At 38.5% G+C, this 16,428-nt stretch overlaps 1 protein-coding gene across 1 annotated transcript in view; it reads right to left on the bottom strand.

Annotated features, from left to right (window-relative positions):
- Positions 1-16,214, bottom strand: part of LOC150091113 (UBX domain-containing protein 7) — a 690,832-nt gene extending 674,618 nt beyond the window's left edge. Inside the window, exon 1 of the mRNA XM_090384602.1 lies at positions 16,000-16,214. Within this exon, the coding sequence (XP_090240728.1) occupies positions 16,000-16,063 (64 nt within the window). The 5' untranslated portion in view covers positions 16,064-16,214. The remainder of the gene's footprint in view (positions 1-15,999) is intronic.
- Positions 16,215-16,428: the final 214 nt, after the last annotated feature.

Here is a 16,428-nt window from a genome sequence, read left to right as displayed (position 1 = left end):
AAGAAATGAACCTTGGGGGACACCGGCATTAGTGGAGAAGTTAGAAGACAGAGAGCCATCTACCATCACCCTCTTGGGCGCCTCCGTAGCCAGGTGGGAAGGAGCAGCAGTGCATAGCACACGCTTCTTGATTAGACCGGGGTTCGAGCCCGTCACCACCAAATACGAAGGACGCGGAAAGGTCAGGGAATGACCACCGCATATCCCGGAGCAATATGGCCTTAGTTGCTAATGCTCCTAAAAACCAAATAACAACAACAACAATAACCATCACCCTCAGTGAGCGATCAGAGAGAAAACTGGATAACCAATTACTAAAAACAGTTGGCAAACCATAAGATGGAAGCTTGTTTAGAAGACTTTTATGCCAAACAGGATCAAAACCCTTTGAGATGTCAAGAGCAACTACTTGTGTTTCACCGAACCTTTCCATTGAATTAGTCCATAAATGGGTAACATAAACCAGAATATCTCCAGTGGATCGACACTGACGGAATCCATACTGGTGATCGTTGATCAGACGGAAGGTTTCTAGGTAGTTTAAGAGTTGGCGGTTAATTGATTTCTCCATTACTTTAGAAAGAGTAGAAGTAATTGCAATGGGACGATAATTGGATGGGAGGGATTTGTCACCCTTTTTATGAACTGGCTGGATATAAGCAAATTTCTAAGCAGAAGGAAAAACACCTTTGGAATAAGAAATGAAAAAAGGCGGCAAAGAATAGGAGTAAGTTCAGGAGCACAGGTTTTGAGAACAAGTGGAGCAATACCATCAGGACCTGGAGCTTTCTTAGCATCAAGATTCATCAAAATCCTTCTGATATCCTTTTGACGGAAGACCACAGGAGGCATTGAATGGAGTGTGGTGGGAATGGTGGGAGGTGTTTTACCAAGATCATTAATACATGAGCTGGAAGAAAAATGGGATGCTAGCAGGTCAGCTTTATCCTTGGCTGAAGTGACAACAGAACCATCTGGTTTGGACAGAGGTGGGAGCAAAGATGGGCAAAACCAGAATGCTCGGCTACCATTAGGGCAAGAAGCAAGTTTTCTACTCTTAGCCTGTTCAAACTCTAGTTTGGACTGATTAATAACAGCTTTACAACTGTTGCAAGCTTTGGTGTAGGTAGAAAATGAAACTGAAGAATTAGAAACAAGCCAATTACGATATGCAACATTCTTCTCTTGGACAGCCTTAGCACATTTATTGGAAAACCAAGGTTTAGATAAAGGACGAGATTTTAAAGTGGAGTGTGGGATAAGGGATTCCATTCCTGCAAGAATAATTTCACTGACACGATCTGAGCAAACGTTGACATCAGAAGTTTTGAAACAGTAATCCGACCAAGGAAAAGAAGAAAGAAGTCTCGCAGGTCATCCCATTTTGCATTCTTGTAATGCCAAACAACACGTGGTTGGGAATAGCCATGAGATAAAGGTTCCATTGGAGAAGAGACAATCACCAAGTTGTGATCTGAAGTGCCTAAAGGACCTCTCACTTCGACCGTGTACTTAGAAGGGTTGTTTGTGAGAAAAAGATCAAACATATTGGCTGTATGATTAGGACTGTTCGGTATTCTTGTAGGTAAATGAACAATATGTGCTAGGTCATTAGTAATTGCAAGAGCCTCAGCATCTCGACCTGCTGTGTCGGTGTGACTAGAAAACGGAAGCCAGCTGGAGTTGTGAACATTAAAATCACCAAGGAAAATTACTTCACTGTTAGGAAAGTTGGACTGGAGAAAGTCAAGTTGCAAAGAGAGGAAGTCAAAAAGCTCCAAGTGATTAGTGGAGTTGGGAGAACGGTAGAGACAACAGATGAATTTGACACAATGAGGTTATACCATGTTACCAGCAACAGAGTTGTGATTTTACAATCATTCCTGGTCGTCTTCTGTTATTTTACCCAATATATATATATATATATATATATATATATATATATATATATATATATATAATAATAATTATGAATAATAAAATTAAAATTAAGTAGAGAAAATGGATTTGAATTTGAATAGCGATAAAATGAATTATCGATAATATGAATTATGGATCAGGGACACTGCAAGAGCAAAGGTACCCTACAACCATAATGTATATATAAAATTATTTTTAAAGTTATGTGTAGAATGTAGTAGGTATAAATCTATAATATAACTAATGCTAATAATGAAAATACCGTGTATCCTGGGAGCGATATATGTTGATTAAAGGGGGAAGAACGGAAAAGAAAAATGTAACGTTATAAACAAAGTGCGAATTTTGAAAAAATGTAAATTTTGAAAAGAACGACCAAGGTAGAAATAGCAGATTTTTGAAAAGAACGACCAAGGTAGAAATAGCATTGCAGTATCTTTCATAATTTCTGAATTTCATAATTTCTGAGAAGACACAGAAATTATGAAAGATACTGCAATGCTATTTCTACCTTGGTCGTTCTTTTCAAAATTTACATTTTTTCAAAATTCGCACTTTGTTCATAACGTTACATTTTTCTTTTCCGTTCTTCCCCCTTTAATCAACATATATCGCTCCCAGGATACACGGTATTTTCATTATTAGCATTAGTTATATTATAGATTTATACCTACTACATTCTACACATAACTTTAAAAATAAGTTTTATATATATACACACACACACACACACACACACACACACACACACACACACACACACACACACACACACACACACACACACACACACAGGGTGATTCACTACCAGTGCAACAAACGTGCAGGAGGTGTAGGGGACACAAAGATGAATCGGAATCACATAGCATTGCAGGGTCCAAAATGCCTTCATCATGCGGTAGAGGACGTTGAACGGGAGGTCGCATGAACAGCGATCCCGCTGGAAGTCAGCATTTGCGAACCGGTTCCCGAGGCAGTATGATGGACAAGTATTCAAACGTTGAACTGGCCGACATGCACCTCATGTGTGGAGCTGCGGACTGTAACAGGCACGCCGCTCTGCGCTTGTACCAGGAACGTTTCCCGCACAGGCGTGCTCCCATCATACGATTTTCGCATGTGTGCACAGAAGGTTACATGAGACTGGTTGTTTCATGAGAGGTACCATGAATCGAGAGCGAACAACGAGGACACCAGACAATGAGGAGAATGTCCTACGTCTTGCAGAAGGCAATCCGAGTACGAGTACTCGAGCGATAGGCCAACGATTGGGGTATTTCCCAATCCACTGTATGGAAGATACTGTCAATAAACCAAATGAGTTCATACCATCTGCAACGCGTCCAATCATTGGAGCCTGTGGATTATCAACTCAGACTTTTGCTACTTGGTTTCTTCAACAGAAATGGTTCGCAAATGCTGACTTCCAGCGGGATCGCTGTACACACGACCTTCCATTCAATGTCCTCTACCGCATGATGAAGGCATTTCGGACCCTGCAATGCTATGTGATTCCAATTCGTCTTTGTGCCCCCTACACCTCCTGCAAGATTGTCGCACTGGTAGTGAATCGCCCTGTATAATCATTACACCGACTAGCGGACGAAAGGACACTTCGCCCCAAAAGCTTCTATTTTATTGCTTTTTACTTGTATATATATTTTAACACTTATTTTATATCTGTTTTAGTAATTTATTTATATACAGTAATACCCCGAAGTTACGCGATAGGTGGGTCCGACGAAAATCGCGTAAGTCGAATTCGCGTAAGTCGGGGTACAACTTTGCATATAAATACATATAAATTTTGCTTAATTGGGACCAAGGACTAACAAAAACACTAGTTTAGAAGAAAAATATTAATAAAATTGCAGTTCTTTATACATATTAATACAAAATATGTATTAAAAAAACAAATGACTTACGTAAAAAAGTTATTTCGATGTCGATGGCTTCATAAAATCTAACAAATTCGTCTGACGACACAGCGCGTTCTTTTTTTCACGCAGAATTTCTTCGTAGCAAGCTAATAATTTTTTTATTCCTTGCTTTGTAGCTATAACGCGTTCTTCGTTGGAGTCTATGTTTTCTAAAATTTTTAAGCCCTTTACAATTGAGCCCTTTTCAATTTTCAACCTGTCAAGTTTGCAATTGTCATGTGCTTTTCGCCGTTGCTTCATTTAGGCCTGTAGCACGTGCAATATCACATGGTCTTTCATTTCGCTCAAAGCCTTTCACAATTTCATATTTTTTCTCTATCGACAGAGGCGGACTGGCCATAAGCCTTGCCGGGGAAACCCCGGTGGGCCGGTGTGATTTTGGCCATAAACCATAGTATGAAGCCACTATAAATTTTCCTGGGTAAGAATTTTTGATCCAGTCCGCCTCTGTTTATCGATAATTGCTTTTCTTTTTCTCTCTGAATCTGCAGTGTCTTCACCAGGACGCTTCCTTTTCACACCTTTTAAGTATTTTACTCATTTTTAGGGAATAAAGCACAATTACAAAACGAAGAGGCACGCTTGATACGCATAAACAAAGCTGCGCGCATGTAGCAACTGAATAAACAACACCATAAAGGCAGAGATACACTATTAACACCTCACATTTCTAGGGGTTACTACCATAAAACAATAAAAATCCAGTTGCGTTTCTGCTAGTGAAATCTGTTATAAACTGGTAGTAAACTCGATCTAATTGCATTTGCGATTATACCGATAGCTGGAATTGTGTTGGTTTTTACGTTATTATGGTGAAATGTGTTTCCCCTTCACTGATATAAAAAACATAAAAGCAGCAAAGTTGAATTTTGTTCATCTTTCGCTCTCATTCTCCGCCGTCGCACCGTATATCGATAACATATGAAAAACGACCTTGAAGATAGTGGGCGGCAGCGTTGCCAAACGAAAAAATCAAGAACCGCGTAACTCCGAGTTCGCGTAAGTCGGGGTATTACTGTATATATATATCTATATATTTATATTATTATAATAAAGTTAAATCAGTCTGTCGGTCGTTACCACAAACTATAATGATACCACCATACACATTTCTGTCAATTTTACAGTTACATATGATCACTAGGTGGCAGTAATCATAGTGTGATTTACTCAAAGAGGTAAATACCACCGGGGGTAAAAGGAAGGGTTTTTGCTTTCATAAAGGTGACTACGGTGGTATGAGAGAGTATTTATATTTAAATTCTATACAGCGGGACCAACTGATGATGTTACCAACAGCAAATTAAAAATAGGAAGTATTCATACCAACTAAGAAATACTGTTCATGGTTTAGGACTAAATGGATCTCAGATGAACGAATGAGACATGTGGCAGAGAAGAAAGATGCATATGATACATATAAATTAATGGGTGATACGGAAGCCTGTGATAGATATAAGCTGGTCTGTAACCAAGTCACAAAGGAAGTTAGAAAAGCAGAGGCAGATTACAAGAAATCATTCACAAAGAAAAACAGCAAAGAGTTCTTTACTTATGTAAACTCTAGGAGAAAGGGGATGAATCAAATTGGCCCACAATATCGATGGTTCAATCATTGATGATCCTGCTCAGGTAACTAACAAACTAAATGGGTATTTTGCATCTGCATTCACACACAAGGAGTTATTGAGGGACTGGAATGCCAGAGGTGAATTAAACTCTGGCAGGGAGCTAGATAATTTTGCAATAATTGAGAGCACAGTGGAGGATAAATTGTTGAAGATAAACATAAGAAAGGCACCTGGGATGGATGGGATCTATCCAGTTATATTAAAGGAAGGAGGCAGCAAAGGAAGTAAGCAAACCCTTAGCCATAATTATGAGAGCTTCCTTGGACTCAGGGTAGGTACCCATGGACTGGACATGTGCAAATGTGACCCCAATTCCCAAAGGAGGATCAAAGGGCTACAAGTAATTACACACCTGTTAATTTAACTTCTGTTCCAGAAAAATTAATGGAGGAACTGGTTAAAGAGGCACTACAGGATCATCTAGACAAGACTTCAGTTATAGTTCAGACAGAGCGTGGTTTTGTTAAGGGGAAGTCTTGTCTAACCAATTTGATTGGATACTATGATGTGGTCACAAAGGAACTGGAGGCAAAGAATAATTTTCATATCGTATATTTGGACCTTAGAAAGGCTTTTGATACTGTTGCACATGGAAGATTGCTACACAAATTAGAGAAGTGTGTCACTGGAGGCAAATTGTTGCTATGGATAAAGGGATGGTTGAGTGGGAGAAGACAGAATGGTAATCAATGGACTCTTCGTGGACTAATGTTATTAGTGGTGTCCCCCAAGGTTCAGTGTTGGGTCCATTGTTGTTTTCTGTATTTATTAATGATATTGATGATGGCATATCAGGCTTATGGTCCAAGTCTGCAGACGATATGAAGGTCGGCAGGGATGTTAATGACAGTATGCTGCTGCAACAGGATCTAACGTTGACAAATGTAAAGTACTGCATATGGGAAGCAGTAACACCAGAGTAACAGTATCAAGTTTGTGGTACTACACTGATAGTGGTAGATATACAGGATATATCTACCCTGTGATATACAGGATAGATATATATTGCAATGATATACAGGAATTTTTCTAGGAGGGATAAGGAGGTGATTATCCCCTTGTATAAGGCAATGATCAGGCCATACCTTGAGTACTGTATACAGGCCTGGAAGCCACATTTTAAGAAGGATGTAGAGCTCCTGGAACATGTACAGAGAAGGGCAACAAGATTAATGAATGGAAGAAAGGGTTGCGCTTTTGAAGAAAGGCTTAAATTTTGCAAATTACAGTGTCTGGAGACTAGGCACCTGCAAGGTGATCTTCAAAGTACCTGCAAGGTCCCTTGAATGGTTTGAGCATGCTCGATGCTGAGAGGATTCTTCCTCTTGCTCAGAATAATCGCCTGAGAGGGCATAAATTCAAATTGAGGAAAGACAGTTGTAGAATAGATGTGCGGAAATTTGCCTTTAGGCAGCAGGTGGTTGATTTTCTGGATCAAACTTCCATCTGTCATAGAAGTTGACAGCTTAAATAGATTCAAGGCAGAACTAGACAAACATTTGGAGCGAGTGGATGGGTGAAATGAGAAGGGTTTGGTTTTTTTTTTTTTTTTTTGGCTGATGCTATATAAGCTTGCTTTCTTGCATCTGTGCCTTTACTAATGCTAATCACAGGGTACCATGACAGGCCAGGCCCTAGATAAAACAAACTGACATGTCCTGCAGTCATTTTATGATCCATCTAACAGTCTTACTTATAATACCAATATTTTCCAGTTTATACAGTACCCTGTCAAATGCTTCTTTCAAGTCCAAATAAATTAGGTGAAAATTATTTCCTAATATCTAACTTACGAGTTACTCTTTCATAACAGCTAACCAGATAAGGTAAACATTTTCTCTTTACAAAACCATTCTGAGTTTCCTTCAGGATACCATTTCTAGAGATGCCCGTGTACTGCATTTTTAATCATCACACATCCAGTGAAGTTAGAAAGACTGGTCTGTAGTTAACTCACTATGCTCTTAGAACCATCTTTATAGGTTAACAATGCATGTGGAATTTTTCCAATCCAAGGAAAGGAATCTCCTGCCATTAATCTTAATGGTACAATGCATTCTTTTTTTGCACCCCCTCCTCTCAAAAATACTGGGTATATACCTTAAACTCCACAAGGCATACTTACCTTTTGGTTCAAAAGTTTTTGATAAACAATCTTCTGTAATATCAGTATGATATCACTAGTTAAATACTGCTCAGCTTGATTCACACAGTTTCTGTTTCTTCATGAAAAGTCTTTCAAACGCAAATTACCTATTCAATCTCCTGACAACATCAGCTGGCTTATCTGCAACTTTCCTGTTCCAATTACATAATAATTAGATTTCATTCATTATTTTCTTCTTCTTGTTCACATATGTGAAAACATCTTGCCCCTGTTTCTTGCTCTCTTAGCCAATGATTTCTTGTAATCAGCAATCACCAGCAACAGGAGAGATTGCTTCTACAGGGATGGGATACACTTAAATAGAAAGGGTGCAAGAATATTTGCTGATGCTATCGAGGCAGTGTTAGGTGGGTCGGAAAACTGCTAGCTTGGGGGGAGACAAAGACTAATGGATTAACAGTAGCCACGGGCAGAGGTGAAAGAGATTCTGGCACTGCTTCTATTGGAATGAGCAGAAGCCTGAAAAACAAGATGCAGGATATTTCAGAGACTGCTGGAAGTCATTGCGGTACAAGTAAACACATGGGTTGTGTTAGGGTAGCTAAGAATAGAAACAGGTGCATGTATACTTGCGTGTACACTAATGCTAGGAGTTTAGTAAATAAATTTGATGAATTTGAGGTATTACTCAAAACATCAAAGGCAGATATTGTTGGGATATCAGAGACGTGGTGTCACACAGATATAAGGAATGCAGAACTGGAATTTGGGGAGTACAACGTCTACAGAAAGGATAGACAGGATAGGAAGGGAGGAGGGGTTATGCTATTAGTTAAAAAACACATAAAATCCAAGGAAGTGAAGCCAGTTGACATCGCTGGACAGTGCAGTGTTGAGTCAGTTTGGTGTGACATAAGCATAGGTAAATCAAAATTGAGAGTAGGAGTGTGCTATAGGCCTAATGACTCTGATGAGTATAATAAGATACTGTACAGGGAAATAGAGTGGGCCAGTAAATCAGAGAGTCTTATAATGGGGGATTTTAATTTCCCAGATATTGACTGGAATTTGTGGGTTGGTCACTCACACACTAGCAAGGCTTTTGTGGATTTATTGGATGATTGTTTTCTACACCAGCATGTTCGGGAGGCAACTAGAGGGAGTAATACTCTTGATCTGATTATCAGTAGTGATTCTTCATGCATTAGGAATCTGCAGATAAATGAACCACTGGGTGGCAGTGATCACAGTGTGCTGAAGTGGGATTTACTCAAGGAGGTAACTACCATCAGAGGTAAAGGGAAGGGTTTTTGCTTTCGTAAAGGAGACTATGCTGGTCTGAGACAGTATTTAAATTCTATACAGTGGGACCAACTGATGATGTTACCAACAGCAAATTCAAAATGGGAAGCATTCAAGGAACTAATCTTGGAAGCTACCAGGCTTTACATACCAACCAAGAAATATTGTTCAAGGTTCAGGCCTAAATGGTTGTCAGATGAACTAATGAGACATATGGCAGAGAAGAAAAATGCATGGGATACATACAAATTAATGGGTGACGTGGAAGCCTATGATACATATAAGTTGGTCTGTAACCAAGTCACAAAGGAGATTAGGCAGGCAAAGGCAGATTATGAGAAATCCTTGGCAAAGGATGCAAAGAAAAACAGAAAAGAGTTCTTTACCTATTTAAACTCAAGAAGGAAAGGGATGAATCAGATTGGTCCACTGGATGTTGATGGTTCAACAGTTGAGGATCCAGCTCAGGTGGCTAACAATCTAAACGAGTATTTTGCATCTACATTCACACATGAGGAGTTATTCAGGAAGGGGAATGTCGTAGGTGAAGTAAACATTGGCAGTGAGCTAGATGATTTTCTAATAACTGAGAGGAAAGTGGAGGAGAAATTGTTGAGGATAAACATAAAAAAGGCACCCGGGGTGGATGGGATCTATCCAGTTATATTAAAGGAGGCAGCAAAGGAAGTAAGCAAACCCCTAGCCATAATTATGAGAGCTTCTTTGGACTCAGGGGAGGTACCCATGGACTGGAGATGTGCAAATGTAACCCCAATTCACAAAGGAGGATCAAAGGCTGACACAAGTAATTATAGACCTGTTAGTTTAACATCGGTTCCAGGAAAATTAATGGAGGCACTGGTTAAAGAAGCACTGCAGGATCATCTGGACAAGAATTCAGTTATAGCTCAGACACAGCATGGGTTTGTTAAGGGCAGGTCTTGTCTGACCAATTTGATTGGATACTATGATGTAGTCACAAAAGAACTGGATGCAGGGAATAATTTGATATTATATATTTGGATCTTAGAAAGGCTTTTGATACTGTTGCGCATGGAAGACTGCTGCACAAATTGGAGAAGTGTGGCATTCGAGGCAAATTGCTGCTATGGATAAAGGGATGGTTGAGTGGCAGAAGACAGAGAGTGGTAATCAATGGACACTGCTCAACGTGGACTAATGTTATTAGTGGAGTTCCTCAGGGTTCAGTGTTGGGTCCATTGTTGTTTTCTGTATTTATAAATGATATTGATGATGGTGTATCAGGCTTAATGTCCAAGTTTGCAGACGATACAAAGGTTGGCAGGTTATTTGTTATTTGTTATTTGGTTTTTAGGAGCATTAGCAACTAAGGCCATATTGCTCCGGGATATGCGGTGGTCATTCCTTGACCTTTCCGCATACTCCGTATTTGGTGGTGATGGGCTCGAACCCCGGTCTAATCAAGAAGCATGTGCTACGCACTGCTGCTCCTTCCCACCTGGCTACGGAGGCGCAAAAGGTTGGCAGGGTTGTTAAGGACACTACTGATACTATGCTGCTGCAACAGGAACTGGAAAGGTTGAGCAGATGGGATGAGAGGTGGCAATTGAAGTTTAACATTGACAAATGTAAAGTACTACATATGGGAAACAGTAACCCCAGATCAACGTATCAACTCTGTGGTACTACGCTGACAGTGGTAGAGAATGAAAAGGACCTGGGGGTAATTGTGCAGGCAGATATGAAGTTCTCTGAGCAGTGCAGACGAGCTGCAAGAGTAGCTCACGGTGTCTTGTCAATGATATACAGGAATTTTTCTAGCAGGGACAGGGATGTGATTATTCCCTTGTATAAGGCATTGGTCAGGCCACACCTTGAGTACTGTATACAGGTCTGGAGGCCTCATTTCAAGAAGGATGTAGAGCTGCTGGAACGAGTACAGAGAAGGGCAACAAGATTAGTGAATGGAACAAAGGGTTGCTCTTACGAAGAAAGGCTTAAGTTTTGCAAATTACAGAGCCTGGAGACTAGGCATCGCCGAGGTGATCTGATAGAGGTGTACAAGGCTTTGAATGGATTGAGCATGCTCAATGCCGATGGAATTCTTCCTCTTGCTCAGAATAATCACCTGAGAGGGCATAAATTCAAATTGAGGAAGGACGGATGTCGGATAGATGTGCGGAAATTCGCCTTTAGCCAGCGGGCAGTTGGTTTGTGGAATAGACTTCCATCGCTTGTTGTTGAAGTTGATAGCCTAAACAAATTTAAGGCTCAGCTGGACAGGTATTTCGAACGAATTGAGGGGTGAAATGGGAGTAGTCGTTGTTTTTTTTTTTTTTTTTTTTTTTCTTTTTTTTTGGCTGATGCTGAATAAGCTTGCTTTCTTGCATCATATGCCTCTATTAATGCTAATGCTAATGCTAATAACCCATACTATTATTTCTGTGATACTATTACAAATAAATCTATATCTGCAGTACTTTTCATTACTCTGTAAGTCATTGATGCCTTTTTCTGTTCTACTAAACTGGCAACTCCAGTCATATCCAGTCATCTTGGTTTGGCATCCTCAACGTTTCTTCTTTGGTTTTAGACAATTAGATATTTTTATTAAAGAAAATAGCCAATCGGTTGGTAGTAGAAGCAAAAAATGAAGAATGGGAAAGGAAATACACACCTATTAATAGCAAATTGGGCTTCAAGCAATCAGCGGAATCATGGAAGGTCTTAAAGACTTCAGAAAACAGAATAAACACAATGCTGGTTTGCAATTAATACCTTTGAAAGACTGGACAGAGTACTACGAAGGACTTTTAAAAGAAGACCGGGAAGAGTTCAAGACGATGCAGAATTTTGGTGTAGAAGACTCGGGCTTAAAAGTTTCTGTTAGGGAAGTGGAAATCCTGCTAAAGGAAGGAAGGAATGGCAAATCACCTGGAGGAGTTTACATGGAACATTTGAAATATGGAGGATTTTTTTTTGATTTGGTAGTTGTTGGCGCATCGGCTTCTGTGGCCATATTGCACCTCCCAAGGTTTTTGCAGTACTTTGATCCAAGCCCGAGGCGGGAATCGAACCCGCGACCTTTGGGTTGCCGGGCAGGTACTTTACCCACTAAATATGGAGGAAGAGGAGTGGCTGTTCTGATACAAAAACTGTTAAATAGTATACTGAGAGGAGAAGAAATACCGAAAGAAATGATAACAGGATATATTACATCAATTTATAAGGGCGATCGGAAAAGCTGTTCAAATTACAGAGGAATATGCATCCTGAACCTGCTGTTAAAGATCCTTGGAAAATGGATTAGGAACCATTTAGAAGCCCGAATCGAGGTATCAGAAGAACAAAGTGGTTTTTCATCTGGGAGGTCATGTATAGATCATATCTCAACAGTACGACAGATCCTTGAAAAATGCCAATCAAAAGGAAAAATAATCTTTTATGATTTTCCTTGACCTTGAAAAGGCATATGACAGTGTTCTCAGAAAACTCTTATGGGAAGCACTGAAAGAGGCAAACATTGATGGACAACTGATTAACATTATTAAGGCAATTTACAGGAATAATAGATGCAGAATTAAAGTGGGATCAGCTTTGTCACCTGAATTCCACTCTTCAAAAGGCTTATTATAAGGTTGTTGTTTTTTTTGTTTTTTTTGGTAGTTGTTGGTGCATCGGCTTCTGTGGCCATAATGCACCTCCCTAAGTTTTTGCAGTACTTTGATCCAAGCCCGAGGCGGGATTCAAACCCGCGACCTTTGGGTTGCTAGGCGAGTACTTTACCCACCCAGCTAGCCCGGTCGGCTCAAGATTGTTGTATGTCACCAACACTTTTCAAAATTTATATCGACATCTGCCTAAGATCCTGGTCAAAAAAATGTAATAAAATGGGATTGCCGATTAATAAGAACACCTATATTCACAATTTACTTTTTGCATACAATCAGGTGGTGATAGCACAAGACTTAGAAGATGCAAAGTATGCATGTCGTCAATTGTTTGAGGAATATAAACAATGGGGTCTAAAAATCAATTTTAGCAAGACTGAAACGTTGTCTTCAGGGCCAGGACGCATTCTAAATATTGCAGGTTTTAAAATCAAGCAAGTCGATAAATTCAAATATTTGGGATCAATCTTACAAAGTGATGGATCATCCCAAGCAGAGATCAATAAGAGAATTACAGACGGCAGAAAGGCTATCGGCATGTTAAACTCTGTTCTGTGGAGCAAAAATATCCTACATAAAACAAAGAAACTTATATTTCAAACGTTTGTACAAAGTCTTCTATTGTATGGAGCGGAAACCTGGACATTGAACAGGCGAGCGGAAAACAAATTGCTCTCCACAGAAATGGATTTTTGGAGACGCTCAGCAGGAACTTCTAGAAGAGACAGAAAATGGAATGAAGACATAAGGGAAAAAATGGAAGTGAAAAAGACTATTATTGACACCATCAGAGAAAAACGTCTAACATGGTATGGACATGTAAAACGGATGCAAGAAAACAGATATCCAAAGGCCATCCTGGAATGGATACCTCCTGGAAGAAGTAGAAGAGGAAGACCTAGGAGGACATGGATGGATGTACGGGAGTGCATGACAGTCCGAGGCTTAACCGACCAAGACACCTTGAACCGCACTTTATGGCGGGAAAAAATTCCTAACAAGAAATAACTTGTAGACTGAGGAAACCCATTGTAAATGGAAACACTCCTCTTGAAGAAGATATTTTTAGTAAATTAAAATATTATGAATTTCAGAATGGAATCATAAAAAACGTTGACTATTAGAGGGATGAGCACATTTTTGCATTTTTCAAAAATATGAAGTTTCTGGTATGAAAATTTTAAAGAGACTGGAGCACATATCATTCCAGAAACTAATTGTACTACAGAATTTGTTTTAATTTTTTACTGTGTAAAGTTTGGACTACTAAAACCTTCTAAACAATTTAAGTGGAAATGCTAAAAAGCTATAACTTTACATTTTATTACAGATTTCCCACTTTTGTATTTACAAAAGCAGGACACTAATCTATAATGTGGCTGTTGTAAACAAGTGTTCCACTTTTGTAAATATTAACTCTGGTCATTATAACCACATTCACACTTTGCACTTGGGGGGGGGGGGAGATAATTGTAAAAATACATACACTGGGCCTTATGATGCATTCTTTTGCTAATTGAGTTGATTTATTGGTCCTGATGTCAACCCTAAGGAATGCTGTTCAGTTACTTTTGCAAGATTGAGGAAAGAGAAAATCACTGTTCCATCAATGGTAATATATTTCCCACAGTTTTGGAAGCTAAAGATCTAGGACCCACATTTACTGCAGAATGTGATTTTGATAGACATAACTGGTGTGTTACACCAAGCAAAAAAACAAATTGGTTTCTTCAAACAACAGACATGATTATATGATCCTTAGTTCTCTGTGCTTCTTTTTAAAGCAACTATACTTCCTATATTGTATTGCTGCTCTAATATGAAATCCCCACGGTACAACCTTGATACTACAAATTGAATTGCTGCAAAAGAAATTAATCAACTAACTTTCTAGATAAAATTCCATATTGTACTACTAATCCAAAGGATACTACTGGATTCTACTTGGACTATTTGGATACTACTATCCAAATTTGTGCAACAATTTCAAGCTTTGGAAATTTTTTTAATTTTAAATTTTAAAATTTAAAATTTTAAAATCTTTGGAAATGAAACTGTCTTGAATCAGAAGCAGCAGCTACTGGTCAGAGGATTATCTTCAACATCCACTGAGTGAGGTTAGAAGAATCCAGGAGCTTATTTCTTAACCTTTTGCATCCTATGTGGAATATGAACACTCACTTGCATTGCATCTGAAAAGGCACCTTTTTATGTCCAAATTATAAAAAATCAATTTTTAGCTTTATATACTGAATTGAAAATGGTCTTCTATTATTTTGATCTGTTAAACTCCATTGCAAAATATCAAACAAAAATAAACAAGAGAAATAAACAAAAGAAAAACAATAGTAACAAATGTTTTATAGTATTTCTTAGAATTTTCAAGAACATTCATCCCCTGAATTTAAATACAGATGCCATGTTTTGTCAGCTGTTCATGTTTTGCTTCTCCTAAGCCCTATGACAAGATGTGATAGGGTCTCAGGCTCCAGATAAGAGTGGTAAGAGTTGGCTACAAGAAACATATGCTACTGCATGCCTACCATCTGTTAAACACCAAAAAAAAAAAAAAAAAAATTTCTCATAGTTCAGAGTATATGAAATATATGAAATAATATAAACTTCTACTGGGTGCCTGACCTGCCTCCTTGTGGCAAAGTGTGGGCAACAGTGGATCCCAACAGGAGACCAATGGCTAAAAGATCAGAGAAACAAAATACCACAACATTACACAACAGAACAATACCCCTATAATTTTTGAAAAATCTCTGGCCTTAACAGAGTTCTGTGACACAAAAACAGGGTACACAACAAAATCCCTGGTCCATTATACCCTAAACACACTTTCGTTCAGAGTATATTAAAACAAAAAAAATAATACTGCAAAATAATTTAGAGAACATTGGTAGGAAAGGCACGCAGCACGTTGTGATTTTATTATCAAACATAAAAAAAAAAGGAAATTTTCAAAAGGCAGCATCAGTGAGAAGCCAGCAAACAGCAGAACGAAATGGTTAAAACTGTGGCCTCAATAAACAAACATAATTTTGATCTAGCTTTGGCTAGGAAAGCTGCACAAGGCTCTTTGCAAATGATTACCTGATTGATGGAATGTTGCTGCTACATTAAGCTATTTTCATTTAATCATGATATATGATAAAATCTTTTGCATATCTTGCTATCTTGGGTTATTTTCAGGATACAGGAGAAATTAAGAACAATCAAGAACTTTGTGTACTTTTATTTTCCTACTTATGTTCTGATATACACATCAATGTATAAATAATGAGCTGATGAGAGAAATTCCTATCATCGACACATTATCACATTTTCAAGATAAAGGTGTCCAACTGATTATCAATAAATTAATTTAACACTACTGTGAATGAAACCTCAAAATGTTCATAACAGCAAAATAAAATTGCATTCGGTAATAAACTATTTACCTGTCACAGAACAAAACTGCTTAATGGAATAGCCCACTTCGGTTACATCTGGGGTTGAATCCATCTTCGTAAATGAAAATGTTTCAAATCTTGCACCAATAATTCATTAAATCAAGGCAGTTCATTACATCTGTACGTGATCACTAGATGGAGCGCCCTAATGTTAAAAGTTCGACCCAACAACGAACAGCTTTGTACACATTATGCTCTTCAATACTTCTTCCCTAGAAATACGAGGAAAATTTTATTGCCTTCTCTCTCTCTTTTTTTTTTTTTTTTTTTTTTTATTCAGAACCTCACCAAATTTCATAGAAATATAGGAAAATAAAACAACAAACAAAAAATAAATAAATAAAAACATTTTCTTGCTGTTGTGGATTAATAACTTTTAAGCCACAATATGGCTGTTACAGGTCCATATTGTGCCTT

This window comes from Mastigoproctus giganteus, chromosome 1 (genome assembly GCF_048544385.1).
Source record: "Mastigoproctus giganteus isolate SK-2022 chromosome 1, ASM4854438v1, whole genome shotgun sequence".
NCBI lineage: Eukaryota > Metazoa > Arthropoda > Arachnida > Uropygi > Thelyphonidae > Mastigoproctus > Mastigoproctus giganteus.
Note: the sequence above shows the minus strand (reverse complement) of the source record. Positions and strands in the feature narration are given on the sequence as shown.